The 23,954-nt window shown below is 47.6% G+C and overlaps 1 protein-coding gene across 2 annotated transcripts; it reads left to right on the top strand.

Moving 5' to 3' along the window:
* The first annotated feature begins 111 nt into the window (after positions 1-111).
* baz1b (bromodomain adjacent to zinc finger domain, 1B) lies at positions 112-19,356 on the top strand. 2 transcript variants are annotated; one of them, XM_021314794.2, is made up of 22 exons: positions 112-917; positions 3,425-3,541; positions 3,995-4,139; positions 4,580-4,772; positions 4,863-4,984; positions 5,089-5,286; positions 6,354-6,530; positions 7,833-9,150; positions 9,220-9,381; positions 9,765-9,903; positions 9,998-10,176; positions 10,254-10,368; positions 10,474-10,572; positions 10,703-10,880; positions 10,970-11,155; positions 12,523-12,670; positions 12,929-13,069; positions 13,269-13,416; positions 14,349-14,464; positions 16,408-16,541; positions 16,632-16,738; positions 17,966-19,356. In XM_021314794.2, exons 1-22 carry the CDS (start codon positions 799-801, stop codon positions 18,633-18,635), a joined length of 4,911 nt encoding a protein of 1,636 aa, XP_021170469.2. In that variant the 5' UTR covers positions 112-798; the 3' UTR covers positions 18,636-19,356. The 2 variants fall into 2 exon arrangements, with proteins under 2 accessions (XP_021170469.2, XP_012714805.2); XM_012859351.3 differs by lacking the exon at positions 12,929-13,069 and having other exon boundaries at positions 114-917.
* Positions 19,357-23,954: the final 4,598 nt, after the last annotated feature.

Genomic DNA, 23,954 nt, shown 5'->3' with positions numbered 1-23,954 from the left:
GCTCTACTAGCCAATGAGAGCGCGTCTAAACAATTCGATCAGGGAGGTACGCACGGGCGACCAATGAGGTTTCAGGGGAGGCGGAGCTTAAGCCCCGCGCTGTGTGCTGCCGGGGAAACGGGCTGAAGGTTCTTCTTTTGCCGGTGGACTAGAAACTCCCGCCATTTCGACAGGGAATTAACCTCTTGTTTGATTGGTGATACTTTCTTGTGACACTTGCGAACATTGTTTTCGGATAAAGCGGAACCTCGGCGGCACGGCTCATCAGCGGGAGAGGGAAAAAAAGAACCAGGCATAGTTTAAAACCACTTTCTTGGGACTGTAAAACTACATAGATCTGCAGCCGAACTGAGCTCTGGCTGTTGCCGCGAGTTTCATTTCGGGGGTGGCTCTCATCCTTTCGTGCTCACCTGAAGGACCTAAAAGTTTACCAACTAATCCGTCGGAGCAAATCTGCGACGTCTTTTTTTTTTTCTTTTCTCCCCCCATACCACGGGGCTCTGCTTGAAGCCAGCGCCGTCTCCGCTGCCACAGAAGCGGGGGATGTGGCGATGAGGCCAGGGGCGAGAAGCGCACTGTTATTGTTTTGCAACGAGATAGCGAGCCAAGCTGCTAGCTTGATCGGCTAGCTTCAGCACGCTGAGAGCCGGGGCCTGCCGGCGGTAACGTGAGACGTGCTAGCGGCTCGGTACACACATTAGATACATGCTCAGCACTACCACGGCGGTGATTTTGTGCTAGTTCGTCGCCAAAAAGCCACGTTTAACCTCTGGCCCTCGTGCCATCTTTGCATCTGCCATGGCACCGCTTCTGGGCCGGAAACCGTACCCGCTGGCTAAGCCGTTAGCCGAGCCACCAGGCCCGGGAGAAGAGGTCTACATCATCGAGCATACCAAGGAGGCCTTCAGGAACAAAGAGTATCCTTTAACGTCATGCTCGGAATCGCACCGTCCACCCGGCCGCCCGTCTTTCTCTTACATGTCTGGTTACATAAATGGACGCTTCCGTCGGTTTTGCTTATCCGCGGGCCTGTTAAGCTGGTTAAGAAACGTGACATTACCTGTCATTTCTGCCCCCTTAGCGTCTCAATTACGTTACGTGTTATCTAGACAGGGTGACACGGCTTAGCTTCCCGGCTAAACCCCCGCGTCCCCCGTCTTCTCTGACCGGCACGTCGCAGCCGCTCGTAAGCAGCCGAAGCCCGGATTGGCGTTAAATGCCGAGCCAGGGGTTAGCTTTGTGCTTCGTGGATTTGCGGGACGGGCGTGTTTCGCTTTCAGCTCGCGCGGCTCCGCTCTGCCCGACAAGCAGCGCGAGGCTAGCGGTGGGGAGCTAGTTAGCTCGCTGCTAACGTTAGCCGTCCCATTATGTCACCGCGCCGCTGGCCGGCCTCCGCCGAGCAGCGCGGGGTGTTAGCGCGGTTCTGCTAGCCCGGTTCAGGGTCAACTCCTCGCCCTTTGCGGGTTTATCGTTGCGCTCCTCTAGCCTCACGTTTAGGGGAGGTAGCGCCAGTAGTTTTTAGCTAGCGGGTCGTATTAGCTAGTTGTCAGGTTGCGCTAACGCGTAGATGGGAGTGAAGCTAATCTTTGGCGCTGTTGTGATTATTATTATACACCCCCTCCTCCTCCTTCAGCTTCGTGGTTTTAAAAACGTAGAGGTCGATTTAAAATAGAGACACAGCTGTGATGTTGTTGGTTTGATTGCTGTTAGGTTTTAGAGGACCAGCTATGATCTAAACAATTTGTTATCAGGGGACTTGTTAATTATCTGGGGATTTTACTCTCATACCCTCTTGGGATCATCATAAACACCATGTTTGGGTTTTTGTTTATCTGCTGTGATGCTGTAACTCCGTTGCTGTCTGCCAAATGGTCTTGGTTCGGTTCATAACCCACTCGGTGCTTCTTCGCTCTTCCCACTTCAATTAAGTCAAACAAAGTGCGTCACAGTACCTTGACGGAGTTGTTGTTGTGGGAGTGGTGATGCATTCAGTGAGCAGGGGGAAATCACATTTCAGATTGTTTCAGCTGTTGACAACATCATGGAAAAACTGCCTACCTTTTTGGGGGGATTGATTGGTGCATTTCTCAAAGTAATCCATAATTTTCAAATCCCATAGATATTAAATGACACCCCCTCGCCTTGCAAGGATAAGTGGCTTTAACCAACCAACCGATGGATGGATAATATAACAATTGTGAAATATTTCAGGAAAATTTTACATTGCAATACATGGTCAGCTTACTGAGATAGTATGATTTTGGAACGAACCATAATAACCGGGTGACTTCCTGCTCGTTGATGCTGATGGTTTTATTTATATGAGCACATTTCCTCACAATAGACCATAAGTGGATCATAGAAAATTGATTTAAATCATGCATTTGTAAAGTGCAAGTAACACTTCTCAGTTCCAAGTTTCGGTTTGGGGCGACACTTGCATGAAATGTCTCTTGACACAGGACGGGTTTTCAAGACTTTACAAGCCGGGAAAGAAAGTGAGCTAATGTCCCAGGAGGTCAACATCCCTGTACCTTTATTAGTTAATTTCTAATTAGGGTGTTAGGGTGACAATTCAGCCCAGGTTTAGAGAAATCTAATATTTAAGTGTAATTTTCCTGTTTGACTAAACGGTTAACAGAATAACGGCAGTAGTAAAAGTGTTAATATCCTTTATGGAAGTATGCACCTTTGATTCACCATTATCCGTGTTATTATTGGCCACATTAGCCTCCAACGGCTTTAAAACTAAATGCCGGAGTAATGGAGGTATGTTTGGTTGCTTCGCTGAGTCGTTTGCAGCCGTTCCAGTGGCGGAGCTCAGACAGACGCGCTCCCCGCATTTACGAAGCTGATATTCAAACAGCTAGAGCTAGCTCATTCAAGAGGTTTAGTACTTCACTGTTGCAGATACAGGAGCTTTACTGGCCTTTTTAAGTTGCTCTCAGACACTGGTGTCTTTGGCTTGTAGCAACAGTGTAGCACGTGGCATCGTTCAGCATTTAGTTTTTTCCCGACAGTCCACCTTTACAAGGAAAGCTCCTCGCTTTTGTGTCGGTCTTGTGAGCTAAAGAGGGCTGCATACGTTTCTTTTTTCTGGCCATACCCCACACGTTAGCAGAGTTTACACCTCTTGCCAACGCTGCGGTTGGAAAAAGTGCTACAATTCATGTGAACGGATCAGTTTATATTAATTTTGATGCAAATTGGTATCTTTACTAATTATTTTCTTTTTTTGTCTCAATTATATTGGGATATTGATTATTTTGGCAGCACTAGTCTAAACGTCTTATTTCATCCACCCCCGTCACGCCTCAGCCATCCAGTTGAGGGCCTCGTCATAATTAATATTGGCAGATTCGCATCAGGCTTTTTGACAGAGTGCTGTTCCGGTATTGCGCTTTCCTTGACAACACGTTTACAGGGAGTACGAGGCACGCCTGCAAAGGTACAGCGAACGCATCTGGACATGCAAGAGCACGGGAAGCCTCCAGCTGACTCACAAGGAGGCCTGGGAGGAGGAGCAAGAAGTCACAGAGCTGTAAGTGTGCAAGACGCGTCGGCCTGATCTCAGCCGACCGCCGTTATCTGCCCCGTGACGATGACAGGAAAAGGTGTTTCGTCTGCAGGTTTACTTTCACCTCAGGAGAAAATCTGCTTTGTCACAATTGGCTAAATATTGAGCTTCTCCTCTTATTCTGTTTATGCTACGTCTGAATGAACGTGTTTCTCTTCAGTCTGTGGCGGTTCCCTTATCCTCGTGTTTTCTAATGACACGACCTTAGGTGGGTGTCATCGTAGAGGCCAGATAAAGAGGAGCTCAGATGGCTCAGGGTCATAAGCTGTATTTAAACCGTCCTCTGAGTGTTTGCTCCCCCTAGTGGTCACTGTGGTCTTGTTTTCAGCAGCCCAACACATGTGCACCTGTAAAAAAACAACTTGATAATAATAATTCAGTGTTAAAGCGATGTTTATTTGGTGTGTTTGTTTTTAGGCTTCAGGAGGAGTATCCCCTGTGGTTTGAGAAGCCGGTCCTGGAGATGGTCCACCACAACACGGTGTCCTTAGACAAGCTGGTGGAGATGGCCTGGGTGGAAATCCTCACCAAGTATGCTGTGGGTGAAGAGTGTGACTTCCTGGTTAGTTTGGACTTCTATCAAGCTCTTTTTTTGTTCTTCTCCCCCGTGGGTTGTACAGGTTTTATTCTCCCAGAGGTGTCTTTCACAGTTTTTTTGTATTTTAGCCTGCAGTATTTGATGCAAAACCCCTTTGGTTTCTGTCAAAAGTTCCACCACGTTTAGATTTTTTTTTTAATTTACTTCTATCAGTGCATTGGCTGAATGATTAAAAAGCAGTTTAATAAAAGGTTTTTGGAAGAAGAAAAAAAGTTCAGTATGTGCTTTTCAAAATGATCATCTTACTGCACATCTTCATGCATTGCCAATATTATTATTGTGATTATCTTCATGCACCCAAATTGAAATATATACAACAAATGTTACCATTTCCACCTTTTTTCAGCGTTCTTGGTCTTGATGCGCCGCTAAGCTTCTCCTCTTTTCTCCGCTGCTGATCCTAGGTGGGAAAAGACCAAAGCCTGCGAGTAAAAGTGATCAAGATCCACCCGCTGGAAGCCGCTGAGGGCGAGTCCGGCGAGAAGAAGCTGGAAGGTGCCTGCGACTCCCCGTCCAGCGACAAGGAGAACGCAAGCCAGGAGAACCAGAGGAAGGAGCCTCCTTCTCAGGAGGAGGAGAACAGGAGGGACAGCCTGAGTACGTCTTCCCCCCACGGCGCCGTGGCTTTAAGGCCCCGCCCTGGTTTTTGCTTTTTGTCGCTAAGCCGTTGTTTGCGTTTTCTCTCAGGTGACCGAGCGCGCCGATCCCCAAGGAAATCGACCACGGCCACCAAGGAGGAGAAGAAGCGATGGGTCATGCCTAAATTTCTTCCCCATAAGTACGACGTGAAGCTCATCAACGAGGATAAGGTCTGTAGGGCACGGTTGCAGGATTATTTTGGCCCTCAGTGCACACTTTCTATTGTTATTGCTGCAGCTGACCTCCCCTGCTTTCCCGCCGTCTCCTGCGACAGGTGATCAGCGACGTCCCGGCCGACAGCCTTTACAGAACGGAGCGCCCTCCTACCAAGGAGATCATGCGCTACTTCATCAGACACTACGCTCTGAGGCTGGGCAAAGGAGAAAGCGCCCCCTGGGTGGTGGAAGACGAGCTGGTGAAAAAATACAGCCTGCCCAGCAAATTCAGCGACTTCCTCCTCGATCCGCAGAAGGTACGAAACTAAGGCTGAACGATTTTGCAAAATAATCTAATAGCGAATTTTTTTCTTAATATTGCGATTTTAATGCGATTTTTTTATTTTTTTTTTCTTTCCCCAGTTTAATTTATCACGTCTTTTCAAACATATACAAACAACAAATCAATCTGTTTCCTCGCCCACAGCATCTAAACTCAAAGCAGAAATGATTGCGTTCTGCCTGTGGTATATTTAAACCAAAATTGCAATTTTGACTTTTCTCTGCATTAACCACAAGCAACAAAAATGCCCTCTAAAAAAAGGTGTTTGTAAAGAAGGACTATTTAAAACAAGAACTTTTAATGTTTCTATTAATCAGAATATTATTCAAGAGAACAGCTTTTAATTGATTTGGACATCAATCCTTGTTGAACATAAAGTGTAACCAGTCAATGTATTAAACTGATTGACCAGAACTTAATGCTATGTATGATTATATAAACTCTAAAACAAGTAATAAAATTAGATTATCTCACTGCTGCAACTGTCTTCCCTTCCATGTGGAGGCAAACCCACTTTAAACATTTTACTGACACCTAAAGGACGCGTCTGATTCCCTAATTGTTACATAGCCAAAAATTGCAGACCTCTGCGATTTGGAAATTGCGTTTTTTTTAAATCGCGATTATATTGAAAATGCGATTAATTGTTCAGCCCTATACTAAACGCTCTTGTCCACAGCGCTTTGCTGCAGTATTCATACCCACTCAGGCAGGAGTGGCCCATCACCGAAAGATCAAAATGGTCCTGAAAGCTCATACATATATGTATAAAAACAGTTTTTTGGGGGGGCCTCTGTCAGTCGGGGGCCCTTAGAATAGTCTCAGTAGGAACCCAGTTGTCCTGTGAACTATTCAGAGGTTTGTTAGAGAACGTTAGAGGACCGAGGGACCCGGCCCTGCAGAGGTTACTCAGAGCTTGTTAATGAAACGGGCCGAAAAAAAAAAAGCTCAAAGTTGGGTGAATGCTTCTTCACGGCGCTGGATTATGATGTCATCAGAGCTCCTGTTTTTTGTCTCTGCTCACTGTTTCTTTGCCCACAGTTTTTGGCAGAAAACCCCTCCAAAAAGCGTAAAAGGTTGACCTCTGCAGACGGCAAGCCGAGCAAGAAGGCCAAGGCCGGCGACGCGGCCGGAGAGGACTCCGGAAGCGAGAAGAAGAAGAAGAAGAAGGATTCTCAAGGATTGCCCCTCAGTCCCACCATATGGGGTCACATGCAGGTCAGTGGACGAGTTTCTTCATAATGTCAGAGTTTTTTTTTCTTTTATTGAAAGGATTATACAAACCACAAGGCAGCAAATCAGAAGGTGTTTCAATACAAAACAGAAATGAGAGGCATGGATGCAGAACAGCCACAAAAGGACAGACAACAAAAAAAAAATACATTGAAACCATTGAAAACAAGGCAGTTACGAACTACAAGACTGCTAACTTGTGTTCTACAATAATGTTGAGACGTTTTTTAGCAATAGGAGTCACCATTATTTTAAGGGCTTTTACATAGAGTAGAAACTCATTGAAAAAAGTACAAAATTTAGGAGGCATTTTCTTACATTTGGACGTATGTATGTATGACTTTCCAAGAATTATGATAGTATTTATCAGAAGGGATGTTTTTTTTACAGTCCAAGATTAGACCAAAAATAATGTCTTTCTGACAAAAAATCTCCAGCTGAGGAATCATAATGTCAGAGTTAAAGTCCTCATAGTCCTATCCGGTGTTGGTACCACTGAGCTATATAATACACTGGAATGCTGATTTTGCCAAAAAACTGAAGTCACTGGCCGCCATCTTGCTACTCCCTACTCTCACAGAATCCCATAGGATTTGGCTACAACAACAAGCAGTTTTCTGGCTGAGTGAAAACGTTTCACAGGTAATTCTACAGTCAGTGGATGTACTAACACTATCAACTACTAGGAAATTAGGTGCTGAAATATTTTACATGTTATTCATATTAAATATATATATATGTATATATAAGTATGTGTATATGTATATATGTATACACATATGTAAATATATGTTTTTGTATATTGTTATTTATATATTTATAAATGTTAAACATATATATTTAAATGAATAAAATGCAAAATATTTCAGCACATGACTTTCTCAGTACTTGATATTTTTTGAACATAACATAAAAGTATATGGCATTTGACATTTTAAAAGTCTTAAGCCTCCCCTGAACATGAGAAAATCCTCGTTATTTGATCCTGTAGCGCACACATTCCCTAGTTACTGGGGGGAAATAGGGAGTACCAATATGGCGGCTGGTGGCTTCAAAGTGACTCGTTCAAACAGACGGTGATTAGCACTCCAGTGTATAATATAGCTCAGTGGTTGGTACTTGTCCCCATCGCCATCTGCTGGAGGAAATGGGTCACTGCATTTGACGACCGACTCTTCCGGCATGTCTCCAAGCCTCTTTTTTTTTGCCCTTGTTCATTTTTTTTTTTGCCCTTGTTCATTTAAATTTTCTTTCTTCCTTTTTTTTTTTTTTTTTTTTTTATCCCAGAAGGTGAAAATGAACGGCTCCCCCCTCAAGGTGAAGAACTCCGGCACCCCCAAGAAAGGAGACGGAAAAGGCTCGGCTCCCTCGTCGCCGAAGCCCGGCAAGAAGCCCGGAGACAAGAAGGACGGGAAGAGAAGCGGAAAGGGCGGCGAGAAGAAGCTGGACGATCTCAAATCCTCCAAGAAGGACGGGAAAGGCGGCGAGAAGACGCCCAAGATGAAGCAGATGACGCTGCTGCAGCTGGCTAAAGGCACGTCCACGGGGAGCCCCAAGAAGAGGGCCCGGAGCGCCGGCCTGGGCAGCCCAAAGCTGGGCAAGCCGCTGCACCCCATGGCCCTGCACCTCATCCGCTACCACAAGGAGCACAAGGGCAAAGAGGACAAGAAGACCTCCCTCTCCTCCCTCCTGTCCAAAGCCGCCAAGACGCTGACGGCGGAGGACCGCGGGCGCCTCCCCGACGAGCTGAGGGAGCTGGTGCAGAAGCGCTGGGAGCTGCTGGAGCAGAAGAGGAGGTGGGCGGCCATGAGCGAGGAGGAGAGGAGCGCCGAGATGAAGAGGCGGCGCGCCGAGCTCAAGGAGAAGCTGCGGGAGAAGGCCAAGGAGCGGCGCAAGCAGGAGATGCTGGTGCGCCAGGAGCAGTCGCGTCGCTACGAGGACCAGGAGCTCGACGGCGGCAAGGCGCTGCCGACGTTCAAGCTGGTGGACATGCCGGAGGGCCTGCCCAACACGCTGTTCGGCAGCGTCGCCATGGTGGTGGACTTCCTGCACTGCTACGCCGGGCTGCTGATGCCCGAGGACCAGTACCCGGTGACGGCCGGCGCCCTCATGGAGGCGCTGGCCGGCGAGCGCTCGGGCTTCCACTACCTGAACCGCGTGCTGGTGGTGCTGCTGCAGACGCTGCTGCAGGACGAGCTGGCCGAGGGCTACAGCGAGCTGGACATGTCCCTCTCCGAGATCCCCCTCACCATGCACTCGGCGTCGGAGCTGACGCGGCTGTGCCTGCGGCCGTGCGACGCCCACGACGAGAGCGGCCAGGGCTCGGAGGAGTCCGCGGCGGCGGGCGGCTACGACGACGTGGTGAGCAGCGAGTTCCTGGAGCAGCTGGAGACGGTGGAGGTGTTCGAGCTGAGCCCCGGCGAGAAGGTGGACCTGCTGATGGCGCTGTGCCACCGCATCCTCATGACCTACTCGGTGGAGGACCACGTGGACGCCATGCAGCAGCGGTCGGCCGAGCTGTGGAAGGAGCGCCTGGCCATGCTGAAGGAGGTCAACAACCGCAAGAAGGCCGAGAAGAAGATGCGCAAGGAGATGGAGAGCAAAGGTAGGTGTCGTGTGCCCATCCGGGAGGGGGGGGGAGGCGTGCCGTCCTCACCGAGCTCTACGTTTCTAGGTGAGAAGAAGAAAGAGGGAGGTGCTAAAAAGGAGGGCAAGAAAGAAGTGAAGGCGGAGCCCGAGCCGGAGCCGGAGGACCTGATCAGCCTGGTGAAGAGCCGGCGGCTGATGGCGATGCAGGCCAAGAAGGAGAAGGAGGAGTTGGACAGGCAGAACAAAGGTAACCACGGCGACGCCTCACATGTTTGATGGTGAGACCGTCAGAGCGCATCCAGTTTAGTTTTACACCTAAAGATGCTGCATTTCTGCCGTTTAGAGGATGAATCGGACCTGTTCTTTTTTTTTTTTTTTTCATACAGGGTACAATGACAATAATTCAAGTTTAGTTTAAGTTTTTTAAACCAGTTTTCAAACTCCAAATTGTGTCCAAGGTGTCACCGCTGAGATGAATTCGGTGGCGTACGCCTGTAGCTTAGGCTGCCAAAAGCTCCCGTACCGTGATGCCACCGCCACTCTGTGGGTCTCATCTGACCCTTAAAACGGTTCTTCGTGGCGGGGGGGTGTAAACTTTTCCCTGTGCTGTCTCTCCCCCCCCCCCTGCAGAGCGCATGGAGAAGGAGGCCGAGGAGGAGCGGCTGCGTCGGCAGAAAGCGGCGGCAGAGCGGGCCTTCCAGGACGGGATAACCAAAGCCAAGCAGGTGATGCGGCGGACCCCGCTGGGCACCGACAGGAACCACAACAGGTCAGAATCAGAATCCAGTTTATTGCCAAGTCGGTTTGCACTTACAAGGTCGCTCCTCCACACGCGCTCCTCTGACGGCTCTCCTCCCGTAAAGATACTGGCTCTTCTCCGACGTGGTTCCCGGGCTGTACATCGAGAAAGGCTGGGTGCACGACGGCATCGACTACAGCTTCACCCCTCCGGCCGAGGAGAAGCCCGCCGAGGCCGAGACGGAGGAGGAGGAGGAAGACAGCGAGGCGGCTTCCGCTCCCGATTCGCAGCCCGATTCACAAGGTAGAGGAGTCGGCGCCTCGGATCCGCGTCTGCCGCCCGCCAGTCGCTCCACCGACGCTTCATGCTTTGTGTTCCAGAAGCCGAAAAAGACGACGCGAGCGTGGACGGCGCGGCGAGCGAAGGAGTCCAGCAGGGGGCGGCGCCGGACGTCTGCATCGAAACCACCGTTCCCAAACAGGGGCAGAACCTGTGGTGAGCGCCCAGACCTGCCGCCGTCCTCCACGCGGCTCCCGTGTTTAGACTGGGCTTTGATCTCAGGGGAAGGTTTCTCTTCAACCTTCTGGCTTTTTATTGCAGGTTCATCATCGACAGCCCCGCTGAACTGGAGGAACTGGTGGAGAGCCTTCATCCTCAGGGAGTCCGGGAGAGTCAGCTGAAGCTGAAGATCCAGAGCAGGTGAGCCAGTGACTCCTTTCTGTAATGAGACCTGATTAAGTCTCATTAACTTTAAACCTTGTTTTTTTTTTCTGTTGAGGCGTGAACTATTTCAAAGATGTTAACCAGATATCAAACGGTGGGTTTCCAGGTACCAGGACATCCTGCACTCCATCCATCTGAGCCGCAAGTCCAAAATGGCACTCAGGTCGTGCGACGGCCACGCTGAGCTGCTCAAATACATGCGCAGCGACATCCAGGAAATCGCCTCCAGGCTGCAAAAGGGGGGGCTGGGCTACCTGGACGACAACGTAGACATCGAGGATCAGGTCAGTCACGCCGTCGTCGTTCAACGAGCCCCTTTGCTCTCGTCGTGGGTAGGATTTGGGATTTATGTTTCCAACCCGGTCGTTTGCAGCTGAAAGACACGGAGAGCCTGAAGGAGTTCGGGGAGTGCATCATCACCCTCCAGGCCTGCGTCATCAAAAAGTTCCTGCAGGGCTTCATGGCTCCCAAACAGAAGAAGAAGAAAAAACAAGGAGGGGAGGAGAGCGGCAAGGCCGAGGAGGTGGACGAGGAGAAGAAACTGGCAGAAGAAGCCAGGGTAAGTGTGTTCATGCTGAACCTCACTCTTTTTTTTCTCAGGGCCACAGACTTTAATTATACTGAGTAGCATATATCAGAGGAGAGGATCCTGTCTAGAGTTAGAAACGGTGGTTTGCAGTGTTGTAGTCAAGTCACTATGCCTCGAGTCCGAGTCTCCAGTGTTCAAGTCCAAGTCATTAAAAAAAAGTCAGTCGAGTCACTATTGATCCAAGTTGAGTCCAAGTTCTCCAGTAAAGTAAGCATAGCCTACATATTTTTAAACTAAAAAAAAATCCACACTCCACCACATTGCACTAATAATTTAGATTTTAAAATCATACACCAAATAATATTCTAATGACATATTAAAATTATAGCCTATGGATATAAAAAAAAAGTTGAGTCTTTTTCTCAATTTCCGAGTCAGAATGATCTGAATGTAGGAGTCCGAGTCCAAGTTCGAGTCATCAGTGCTCAAGTCCAAGTCAAGTCACGAGTCTCTAAATTTAGGTAATGACTCGGACTCGAGTCCTACAACACTGGTGGTTTGACACCTAAAGATGTTGCAACCAGAACAGCTGGTAGATCCTGCTGCCTGAAGGCCTGTTAGATAAACGGCATCGTGCCGACCAAGGAGTGCAGCCGGCCGGCTGCAGGTGAAGCTGTGGAGCCCCGATGGGCCGATACGATCTACGATCCCAGCTACTAACCCACCAAGATGTAATTGCTCACCTAAACCAGGAGATCATTGATCAGAAGCAGCCAGGCGGCCGGTGAGAGCTCTGGAGGAGCTGTAGAAATCCACTGCTCAGGTGTGAAGGTCTGTCAGCAGGTTGTTCACCTTACAGATCGGCTCTTTCTGGTAGAAGTTGGAAGTCAATCGATGTCCTGTTTGCTTCAAATCATGTAGAGGAAACACAAAACGACCAGAATGACAGTTTTTTTTTTTTGTTGGCCTAAATGCAAAACGTTGCGCCCCACCCTGATGGCGAAGCGTGGCGGTGGCACCGTCATGCTGTGGGGAGGCTGCTCTTCAGCTCGCACAGAGGAGCTGGTCAGCTGAATGCTGCTTTTTCTTAAAGGGTCGGTTCTGAAAGAAACTCAGTTAACGAGCCGAGATCAGGGCGAAGCTTCAACTTCCAGTGGTGCAGGGACACAAATGTTCCTCTAGTCTCATAAAGCCAGTGGATCTGCAGGTTGTTGTGTGACGCGTTGGGTGTTTTCTGTGTAAAACCATGAAAACCAGCCGCTGCTTTCCTTCCGTTTCACAATAAGTTACATACATAGAAGTCTGCTGTGATGGCATGAAAAACAACAGCAGCCCTGTTTATGAGCCAGTGTTAAGCCACCTGCTTTAGTCCCGTCTTTACATGTGCCTCCCGTTAGGTGGCCACGGCGGTGGAGAAGTGGAAGACGGCCATCAGGGAGGCGCAGACCTTCTCCCGGATGCACGTGCTGCTGGGCATGCTGGACGCCTGCATAAAGTGGGACATGTCCGCCGAGAACGCTCGCTGCAAAGTCTGTCGCAGGAAAGGTAAGTTGAGGCGGGCGGGGGCTGAAGAGTGAAGTTTTATGTTGCCTGTTTGATTTTCAAGTGACAGTCAGGGTAAGGATTAAAAATAAAGAATCAAACTGGCCTGACTGAAGCGTGGCAGCCGGTGCTCCTAACACTCCTGACACGTTAAGCGCGGTGATAAACGCCCTGTTGCCTCTTAAGATTTTTCCAGATGGTTTGTGTGAGTGATGCAGCGATGCAGTGCAGCCGGTACAACGTGTCTGCTCCGCTGTCCAGGCCTCAGGAAGGACTGGCCTCTGAGGCTGACGGAGCGCAGGCCCGGACCCAGGCGGGCCGGCGGCAGGGAGCTCAGGGCAGAGAAGGCTAGATGTGTCAGGCAGGTCTGCGTTGAGAGCCGGCAGCTCCGCACGCCCACAGGTGAACCCCCACAGGTGAACCCCCACAGGTGAACCGGCAGGGATGAGAGGACGGCAGCCTCTCTGCAGCCTGCAGCAGCAGCAGCACATGGAGAGGTTTTAGTTTACGGCAGGAAAAGACAGATGTGTAGGAAGGCTCTTTAAGTTCTAGGCAAAACCCTTTTTAAAAAAAACAACCTTTTTAATGGCTTTTTATCCAGGCGACGACGAGAAGCTTATCCTGTGTGACGAGTGCAACAAGGCCTTCCATCTGTTCTGCCTGCGACCAGCCCTGTACCGCATCCCTGCCGGGGAGTGGCTGTGTCCAGCCTGCCAGCCCACCGTGGCCCGCCGCGGCTCCCGCTCCAGGTGAGAGACCCCAAATCCGCTGTTCAAGCCGCTTCCGCTTGAAGTAATAATCTTTGGACCAATAGAGGAGAGATCAAAAGTTAGCACACAGCTTCAGCTCCTTCAGCTAGGAACCACCAATCAGGCCCGAAATCAGGGTGTAGTGATGGACTCAGACATGAACCTCCAAAAGCATCTAAAGACAATTACAAGGTCGGCTTTTTATCACCTGAAGAACATTTCCAGGATTAAAGGACTGATGTCTCAGCAGGATCTGGAAAAACTAATCCATGCGTTTATTTTTAGTCGAATAGATTACTGCAACGGTGTTTTCACAGGTCTGCCTAAAAAGTGGATCAGACAGCTGCAGCTGATCCAGAACGCTGCTGCCCGCGTCCTCACTAAGACTAAGAAAGTAGAGAACATCACCCCAGTTCTAAAGTCCTTACACTGGCTCCCTGTTTCTCAGAGAATAGACTTTAAAATACTTCTATTAGTCTATAAATCTCTAAATGGCTTAGCACCTAAATACATCACAGACTTGTTATCAGTGTATCAACCCTCCAGACCACTAAGGTCTTCTGGCTCCAGCCTACTCTGCATACCTAGAACCAGAACTAAACAAGGAGAAGCAGCATTTAGTTCCTATGCTCCAATTATTTGGAACAAACTTCCAGAAAACTGTAAAAGTGCTGAAAGCCTGAGTTCATTTAAATCAAGATTAAACACGCATTTGTTTACGATTGCCTTTTGACTGTTCTAGTTAACTAGTTCTACTGAAACATCGTTAGTTCAACTTTTTAGTCCAACTTTTTTTAATGTACAAATAAATTTGCCTTGCCTTCCTTCTCACGGGGTTCATTCACGTAGCCGCGGTGAACAACGGAAAGCACTCCAGCGGCTCACAGAGCCGTCCTCCTGCACAAAGAGTGACTTTAACTCCTTGGTTGCAGGAATTATAAGCAGGACTCTGAGGAAGAAGAGAGCGAGGAGGAGTCCGAGGAGGACTGCTCTGACGACGACGAAGAGGACGAGGAGGAGAATGACTACAAGGCCATGGGGCACAGCTGTGAGTATCTGAGGAGGGAGTCCGGCTAACCCTAACCCACCGTCTCCGTCTGACGGCAAAAGAACCGGAATGAGCTTTAACCTGAGCGCAGGACGAGCTGCTAATCGTAGCCAGACGTGCAGCTGGCCACCAAGGTGGTTTTTAAGACAAATGTGGCAGAATCAAAGTTCACATCAAAATGTCAAAAAGTAAAGCAGTTTATTCATTTTATCTGCAACAAAACGTAGATTCTGGGCCGAGTTTCACTTTGTCAGTGGAGGGGGGAGTGGGGGGGCTGAGCCGTGTTGTTGTCGAGGCGCGATGCTTCGCTGCATCTTCGTGGGAACGGCTAAATGTCTAAAAAGGTTGTCGACGCTTAAAAGCTAAAAAACAACATCCAAATTGTGCGATAGTAAGGTGCGTCGTCAGTGACTCATGTCTGGGATCCTACGCTGTCTGGAAAACTAGGATACCGCGGGATCTGGAACCAGACTAGACTCAATCCATTGCCTAAAAGTCCAGGACAGACGGATGGAAGGACGGCCTTCCTGCCATTCCTCCTTCTCATGTCCTCCATTTTTGGGTCCTTCCTTAATTCTCTGTCATGTCATGCATCTTTTCTTCCAGCACTTTTCTTTTCTCCCTCCAGGGTCCATCTTCATATCCTCATCACGTCAGGACTCAGCAGCATCAGTTCATAGGGATGATTTTCATTTGGACCTTTAAAACCGATTCAGAACGAAACTGATTGGATCCCTATCCTGTTGTGTGTGTGTGTGTGTGTGTGTGTGTGTGTTCACTCTTAGAACTGAAGTATTGTCCAGAAACGGTTTTAGAGACAGGCTTCCTCGTCGCTAACATTTGGGAATGAGAAGAATGCCGATGGGAAAACAGGGGCCTCGTCCTCGCTGGGTGTCTATTGTCTGCATGTTGTCGTTGCGCCCGGCTCAGGTCCAGCTCTGCTTTGAAGCGTGGCCCGTCTCAGTCTGGCTTCACTTAGAGAATGTGGCACGATGATATCCCCCCCCCCCCCCCAGCTCCAGCCCTGATAGCCGTGCCGCGCGCTTCAAGCGAGGATGTCGCTTCGCTGAGCGGATTATTTGTCCTCTTAGCCTGGGTGTGGATCAGCGGGGCCTTAAGACGTCCACAGCGTCCAGATTTCGCAGCAGCTGGTGGAGCGTAGGGCTGAACGATTTTGGAAAATAATCTAATTGCGATTATTTATATATATATATATATATATATATATATATATATATATATATATAGCGATTTAATGCGATTTTTATTTTTTTTTTCCCCCAGTTTAATTGATCATGTCTTTTTAAACATATACAAACAACAAATCAATTTGTTTCCTCGCTGTGCAGATTAGTTGCTAACAGACCCACAGCATCTAAACTCAGAGCAGAAATGATTGCGTTCTGCCTACGATATATTTCAACCAAAATTGCAATTCTGACTTTTCTCTGCGTTAACCACAAGCAACAAAAATGGCCTCTAAATAAAGATGTTTGTAAAGAAGGACTATTTAAAACAAGAACTTTTAATGTTTCTATTAATCAGGATGTTATTCAAGAAACCAGCTTTTAGTTGATCTGGACATCAATCCTTGTTGAACATAAAGCAACCAACAAGCAAGTCTATGTATTAAACTGATTGACCAGTACTTAATGCTATGTATGATTATATAAACTCTAAAACAAGTAATAAAATTAGATTATCTCACTGCTGCAACTGTCTTCCCTTCCATGTGGAGGCAAACTCACTTTAAACATTTTACCAACACCTAATGGACGTGTGTAATTCACTAATTGTTACATAGCCAAAAATTGCAGACATCTGCGATTTGGAAATTGCGTTTTTTTTTTTTAAATCACGATTATATTGAAAATGCAATTAATTGTTCAGCCCTAGTGGAGTGCGAACACCCTGACCTTTCCTGACGTCGCCCTTGTTTACAGTGAGGCCGAGGAAGAGGAACAAGCAGTCGTCGTCTCGACAGAAGAGCTCCAAAAGTAAAGCCAAGAAGCCCTCCAGCAGCCAGAGCAGCAAGCAGAGAGCCGGTCCCAGCAGCCCCGCTGACATCGACGAGCTCGTAAGAAGTCGCCTGAAAACCTCCCAGCACACACAGGAAACCTACATTACAAGCAACTTGATGGGTGCTCGTTTCTATCCCCCCCACTAGGTGAGGCAGAGCTCCCAGACAGGAGTCAGCAAGCAGGCGCTGGAGCTGGAGAGGTGTGAAGAGATCCTGAAGAAGCTGATGAAGTTCCGCTACAGCTGGCCCTTCAGGTGAGCGCTGGCCGGGGGGGCAGCTGAAAAATAAACTGGCTTTTTTAGTTTAATTCATGTTGGGTTTGCAGCATCATGGCCCAACCTTATCGTCACCCATGTTTTTTAGGTTTTCGCTGTCCTTTAACCCACTGATTATTTGCCCGGTGGCTTCTTTAGGGGTTTAGGTCATCAAATTAAATTTGTCAGATAAACTAAGTGAAAGTAAAATGCTGTTTAAGGACGATTTTACAATGACTGTACCAAGTCAGTCTGGCCCTATATGAAAAACGTAATCCCTGCTCTTGATTGATTCAGATTTTACCCGCAATTAATGAACTAATAAAGTTAAATCAGTTTCATTAGCCACGTCTCTATAATTAAGAGATGGGACCCATCCGACTGCACGAAGTCGGCTAAAGGACCTCAAAAATAAACGCCTCTTGCCCTAATCTAACCCAGGAACGAATAAGAAACAGCGTCACTGACATTCATGAATCTGGAAAGAGTTAGAAGCAAAGAAAATCCTGAAGGAGAATGGCCTAGTCAAAGTCTGGAGGTCAAGCCCTCTGAGATGCTGTGGTGTGATCTTAAATAGGCTCCAAAACTCCAAAATTAAAGCATTTATGGAAAGCTCAGCAGGCCGGTAATCAGGCCTGGCTGTTGCTAGTGAAACTGGTTGATTACATGATTTAATGAGGGGTGGAGTTTATTTTTATGGCTGCTAAAAACCTGCAGCCATCCTGAGTTATCGGTGCCTAGCACTGAGCCATATAATACACTGGAGTGCTGATTTAGCCGAAAAACTGAAGTCACTGGCCGCCATCTTGCTACTATATATATATATATATATATATATATATATATATATATATATATATATATATATATATATATATATATATATATATATATATATATATATATATATATATATATATAAATAAATAAAATGCAAAATATTTCAGTACATGACTTTCTCAGTACTTGATAGTTTTAGAACATAACATGACATTTGACATTTTAAAAGTCTTAAGCCCCCCCTGAACATGAGAAAATCATCGTTATTCGATGCTGTAGCGCACATACTCCCTAGTTACTGGGGGAAAATAGGGAGTACCAATATGGCGGCTGGTGGCTTCAAAGCGACTCGTTCTAACAGCGGGTGATTAGCACTCCAGTGTATTATATAGATCAGTGGTGCCTAGCCTGCCGTCTGATGTGGCTCTTTATTTTTTTTCCTCTCAGGGAGCCCGTCTCCCCGGACGAGGCGGAGGACTACCTGGACATCATCTCGGAGCCCATGGACTTCCAGACGATGCTGGGCAAGTTCGGCCAGGGCTCCTACCGGCACGCCCAGGACTTCCTGGAGGACATCAAGCTGGTGTTCTCCAACGCCGAGGAGTACAACCAGCAGGGCAGCACCGTGCTCTCCTGCATGATCAAGACCGAGCAGACCCTCACCGAGCTCATCCACAAGCTGCTGCCCGGAACCAGCTACCTCCGCCGGCGCTCCCGCAAGCGCGTCAGCCGGGCCCCTCCTTCGTCTGACGAGGAGGACGAGGAGGAGGAAGAAGAACAGGACGACGACGAGGAAGAGGACTGCGAGGAGGAGCAAGAGGAGGCCCCCAAGAAGAAGATGCAGAACGGCAAATCGAACCGCAAGGCGAGCCGGAACGCTCGGACCCGCAAAGACCAGAGCGAAAGCGAGGAGGACAGCGAGGAGGAGGAGGATAACGTGAGGAGGAGTAAGAGGACCTCTGCCACCTCGGGCAGGAAGGATTACAGGGAGCTGGACAGCGACGGGGAGCAGGACACGAGGCGAGGCCGGCACCGGGGGGGGCGGGGCGACGCCAGCAGCGACGACGAGCGTTCCCGTCACCAGCAGCGACATTCCAAGAGGCTGAAGCGCTCGTGAGAGTCCAGGCGGCCGCGTCTCCTCCTCCTCCTCCTCCTCCTCCTCCTTCCTCCCACTACCAGCAGGACTCAAACCTCAGAAGGACTCGTTTTTTGTGTTAGCAAATTTCTGTTCACATTTTGGAAAAAACAAAGAAAACTGATTTATATTTGTAACGTTTTTTGATATTGGTGGTGATTTTTGTTTTTTTGTTGTTTGTTTTTCTGTCCCTACCCAGAAAGATTTACCTTTTTACTAATTAGTTTTATCATTTGGTGACTCGCAACGTCACACCTGCCAGCATCCCTCCCCAGCCTATCTTCGTTGTCTCTCTTTCTGCAGTAAATTTTCTGGATATTCTGAATACAGGTGTGCAGAAACGCTCCGTTTTTTTTTTTTTTTATCTGGGCGTGCGTTGAAATGCCAGGAACATGTTCAGGAACCCGACCAGCTCCTAGAGCTGCGCAGCCTTTTCTCCTCCTTTAGTGCCCTGCCACTTTAAATACGCCTCCACCTGTTTGTACTCCTCCTTTGTAAAAGTACAGGACCGTACATCAATAAAGGTATGTGCATAATCAGTTGTACACAGTATTTAAAGTCTGTTTATGTTTTTTTTGGTTTTTATTGTTTAAAGAAAGTTGGCTTTTCCTTTTTTTTTTTCTTCTTTTGGCACATTTTATTTGGTATTGTAAATGAAAAGCTGTCTAATAAATGCACAGAGAGCACGTCTCGGCAGAAATTATGACTTTTTTTTACGTTTTGTGACCAACACCCTCCGGCTCCGCTGAGTTCAGATCGATGCCCAAAACCTGGAAGGAGAGAAAAAGGTGCTGCGGCGTTACGGGTCACCAGGAGGTGGCGCTCTGCTCCTTCACTTAATCATTGGTGCTGAGGAGGTTTTAGTGCTGGTTGAAAACAAATGTTCCCAGAAACATTCCCTTACAGCAGCAGCCAGCCAATGCAAGGAGTTGGTGTGGATTGCCAGCGTTGTGTGTGTATATTTATATATAAATATATATATTTGTGTATACTGGTGAGGCAGTGGTTGGGTTTCCCCCTTTTCCTGTCTGTACTGTGAGATGCTGTGTTTTTGACTAGTGCTGTTAACATCCAGACGTTCTTATCACAAATAGTTTGTTTCAAACCCCAACCTGTTCCTGTTAAATTTGGGTTTGCCCCGTTCAAAAAAATAAATAATAAAAAATAAAAAAAGCCCTGTGCAGACTGACATGTCAATGAGCAAACAGGCGACTGAACTTGGGACTGTAGATGCTTTCTTTATTCTTGGAGGACCTGCAAAAGGCTTTTACACTTAATTTTTTAAAATATATATATATTTATAGACTAAAGCTGGGCTGGAACAGGCTGGAGGTTTCTCATGTAAAGAGTTTCCAGTAGAGGTCCTGATGTAGTTGAGTGGAGCTGAGGTCCTGTGTCGGGTCGGTCTGACAGATCACTGCCATGAGGAGTTAACGGATGGGGGGGGGGGGCTTGATGGCTGAACTGTCTTTTTAATAAAAGATTCAAACATTTGTCATCGTCTCAGGTGTTAAATACTTCCACCGTTCACTTGTTCTGGAGCCAAACCTTGAAGTGCTGAATGTCAGAAGAACAGGGGAATGTTTCTGTAACTCTGGTCCTGATTCAACACCAGTCTGTTTAAAAGACCTGCAGCGTATGGAGGACCAATCCTGTCATAATTATGAATACATATAAAATAATTAATGACCCAATAAAATAAATACAGGCCCAAAAAGTTGCTAAAAATGTGCCATTATGCGACAAAATAGTAGAAGACTTTAAATAATTGAGGCCCTCTATGTATTTTATTGAGTCATTTAGTTTTATGTATTCTGAGTTATGGCAGGATTGGTCCTCCATTGCAGAGGGACAGCAGTGTGTGGCACCTTTTAATGCACAGTGCCTTGCAAAAGTATTCCCACTTTGTGTTGCAATTCCAGCTGCGTGTGTTTTCAGGTGCAAACAGCGCATTTGCTGGGGGGGAGCAGTGGAGATGCGTCTGGCCCTTCTTTGGACTCCTTCTGCATAAATTGAGTCCAGATCCTGCAGACGGCATCCCACAATCCCCTGCGCTGTTCTCACCACACGTGTTAGGTCCTTCCTCTCCTGCACTGTGCATCTCCCATACCATACAGTTATGCTTAGACATAAAACGCTCTCTATGGTAGTTATATAGAAGTTCTTTAGCAGTTTAGTGGATAGTCCAGACCTTTTCCGTTTCCTGAGGAAGAAGAGCTGCTGTTGGGCTTCTTCACCAGGTGGGAGGTGTTCGCAGTCAAAGACGTGGGAGGAGATGTGAATGCCCATGAATTTAATGCTGTCCACATGCTCCACCACCTCCACCTGTAAATAGAGAGGAGCGTGTTCAGTCCTCCTGGACCTCCTGTAGTCTATTATGACCTCCTTGGTCTTACTGGTGTTCAGGATTAGATTGTTCCTGGAGCACCACTGTAATGGGACTCATCATTGTTGGAGATGAGACCCACTACAGTGGTGTTGTCCACAAATTTTCACGACTGTTTGTGGGATGGACAAGCAGAACAGTCCTGGGTGAAAAGGATGAAGAGAGCAGGGCTGAGGACGCAGCCCTGCGGCGTTCCTGTGATGATCAGTGGAGCAGATGTTCCCTTTCCTCACTACCTGGAGTCTGTTGGTGAGGAAGTCCCTGATCCAGGAGCAGACATGTGTGGATAAGAGAGGTGTGGATAATCCCATGTTGTGGAGCTTCAGAGCTAGTAGCATGGTGTTAAATGGTGAGCTGAAGTCCAAGAAGAGCATCCTTCCTTAGGCGTTGGGCTGCTGCAGATTATTCAGAGCTGAGTGCAGCGCAACGAGACAACGTCCTCTGTGGAGAAATTCTCCCTGTAGGCAAACTGCAGGCTGTCCAGGCCAGCAGGGATTGCATCTTTGATGTGCTTTAGGAGGATCCTCTGGAAGAGCTTCAGGATTACAGGGGTCAGAGCGATGGGACGATAATCACTGAGGCAGGTGATGATTGGTTTCTTGGGGACAGACAGGGAGCAACCATGGAGAGCTGCAGGGAGAGGTTGAAGATATCCAGAAAGACCCCTGCTGGTTGGTCCGCACACGATTTAAGGGTCCGACCTGTCACCATGTCTGGACCTGCAGCCTTGTTGGTGTCTACTTTTTACAAGGAAGAGGTCACTTGGTGGAGTTGCAGAACTAGAGGCTGATGGTGCTCCTCTGGCCGGGGAAGATGCTCAGGCTCCCTGCAGCTTGGAGAGTCAAAGCTTGCGAAGAAGCTGTTTAAGGTGGGTTGTTGCTGCTGAAGTGGTCCTCAATGGGCTTCCTGAATCTTTGCTTTGCCTTCTGGATGCCTTTCTAAAGTTCACTCCTAGCCAGTCTGTCTCCAGATCTGAACGCTGCATCTCCACCCCCGGTTTCTGGTTAGGAAACACTCACTGCCTCTATTACTGCCTGTATCCTGCTGCAATCAAGAGCGAGAGGATCAGATCCTTCGCACAACTACTCTAAACTCACTGCAGCTCTGGCAGAGCTGTTTACATTATCCTGGATGCATCGATCATCTGGTGTTACTGACAGTAATAAACGAGTTTGCAATGTATTTACAGTAAAAGAGAGTCGTAGTTTATTTATTTTTTTATTCCAAAACAAAAATGCAACAGCAGCGTGCAAAAATAAGCTGTAGTGCAAGAACAACAGATAAAATAACAGGTAAACTCAATTGTACAAAAAACAGAAAGGTAAGATAAGACAGGATAGACTTTATTGATCTCACAGTGGAGAAATTCACGTGTCACATCGGCTCAATAATCAAAAGAAGGTGCCAGAAGGAGGAAAAGGTGCATGAGGTATATACAGTGTGTCCACATATATACTGTGGATCGAGAAAAAAAGAAATAAAGCAGAGATTTAAGTGGTACCAGGTAAAGAACGACAGTGGGGTAGTGAGATAACTATAACAGCTGAAGTCTCTTATTTAACAGGATTATTGCATAGGGTATTAAATAGTAATTGCACATTAGTTATTACAGTTACGGTAGCGCTTCTTTTTACACACAGGGTGTATAAGTATAAAATGGACTCTGAACTGCTGAAGCCACAAATGGACTCTGTACCACATTCGTAAACTACACAGTTTTTAATAATACTCACCTGTACACTGTGAAATCGCACACTGTCTATTTCCCCTGCATTGTTTACATTGTTGAGATTGTTTACATTTCAATTGATTACAAAAATCCTTATCCTGTAATTTACTATAATTTACTGCAATTCACTGTGATTCTTCAAGCTGTATGCAAACGTAAATTTGTTCTGTACGCACTCTGTACATACAAAATGACAAATAAAGTTTTCGAAGTCTAAGTCTAAGTCATGTCAGGCCGATACTTAAACAATGAACAGTAACCAGGTAAAAAATGGCCTGAAAAACTAATTGGTCATAGTATATAATTTACTGCGTTATATCAGAAATATACCATCCTCTGCAGCAAACTAGATATCTCCAAACCACCGATGGCTCTAAAATGGCTCTTTGGGTGTGAAGGTTATGATCCATAGAGCTGTACAGGATGAGAGGTTGAAAAGGGACTTCCTCTGCAAGGTTGCTGAAAGCTGGTCATTTGGGGGGAGCTTAGAGCCGCTGATGCTTCACACCGAAAGGAACAAGCTGGGGGGGTTTCTCTCCTGGTCCTCCGCCCAGTCTGGGATGAGCAGAAGAACGGTTGTAGGCTAGAGACTGAAGGGATGTATGAATACAAGGCGCTTCGTCCGTTTAGGTGGACGCTTCCAGCTGCATCTTTAGTGTGAGATGTGTGGCGTGTGGAGCGAGGGAAAGTACACGGAGGACCACCGCAGCTTTCAGAAACATCCAGCAGCGCGGCGGTGACAGCTTTGAGCTGTCTGTAATTTGCCGACAGGTGCGGAGGGCTTGAGGTGGATCAGAGTAAAGGTCAGACACGTGAAAAGTCAGTGGAAACAGCCCCTGATTAGTGTCAGATCAAACAAGGAGGCGGCTGCATTCAGGCATACCCCCCCCCCCCCCCCGACATGAAAGACTGTAATGGCCTTTCAGTACGTTTCAATTAATTCCTAGAAGGAACGCCGCTCCGTTCGAAGCACTTTCTGTAACCGAGACCCGCATTCTCCTGATGAACACAAGGCGCGGAGAGCATTCATCAGCTTCTTCCCCGTCTGCGTTCTTCATACGGTTTATCCTTCACACCGAGCCCACTCGCTGCTGAAGTCAGGGACAGAAGGCCGTTGGAAGATTTGGACTGGAAAGAGGGGCTCAAAGCCACGGAAGATGAAAAAGCGCCACAATCTCGTTACAAT

Source organism: Fundulus heteroclitus, chromosome 18 (assembly GCF_011125445.2).
Source record: "Fundulus heteroclitus isolate FHET01 chromosome 18, MU-UCD_Fhet_4.1, whole genome shotgun sequence".
In the NCBI taxonomy this organism is placed as follows: domain Eukaryota; kingdom Metazoa; phylum Chordata; class Actinopteri; order Cyprinodontiformes; family Fundulidae; genus Fundulus; species Fundulus heteroclitus.
This window is presented reverse-complemented; position numbering and strand designations above follow the sequence as displayed.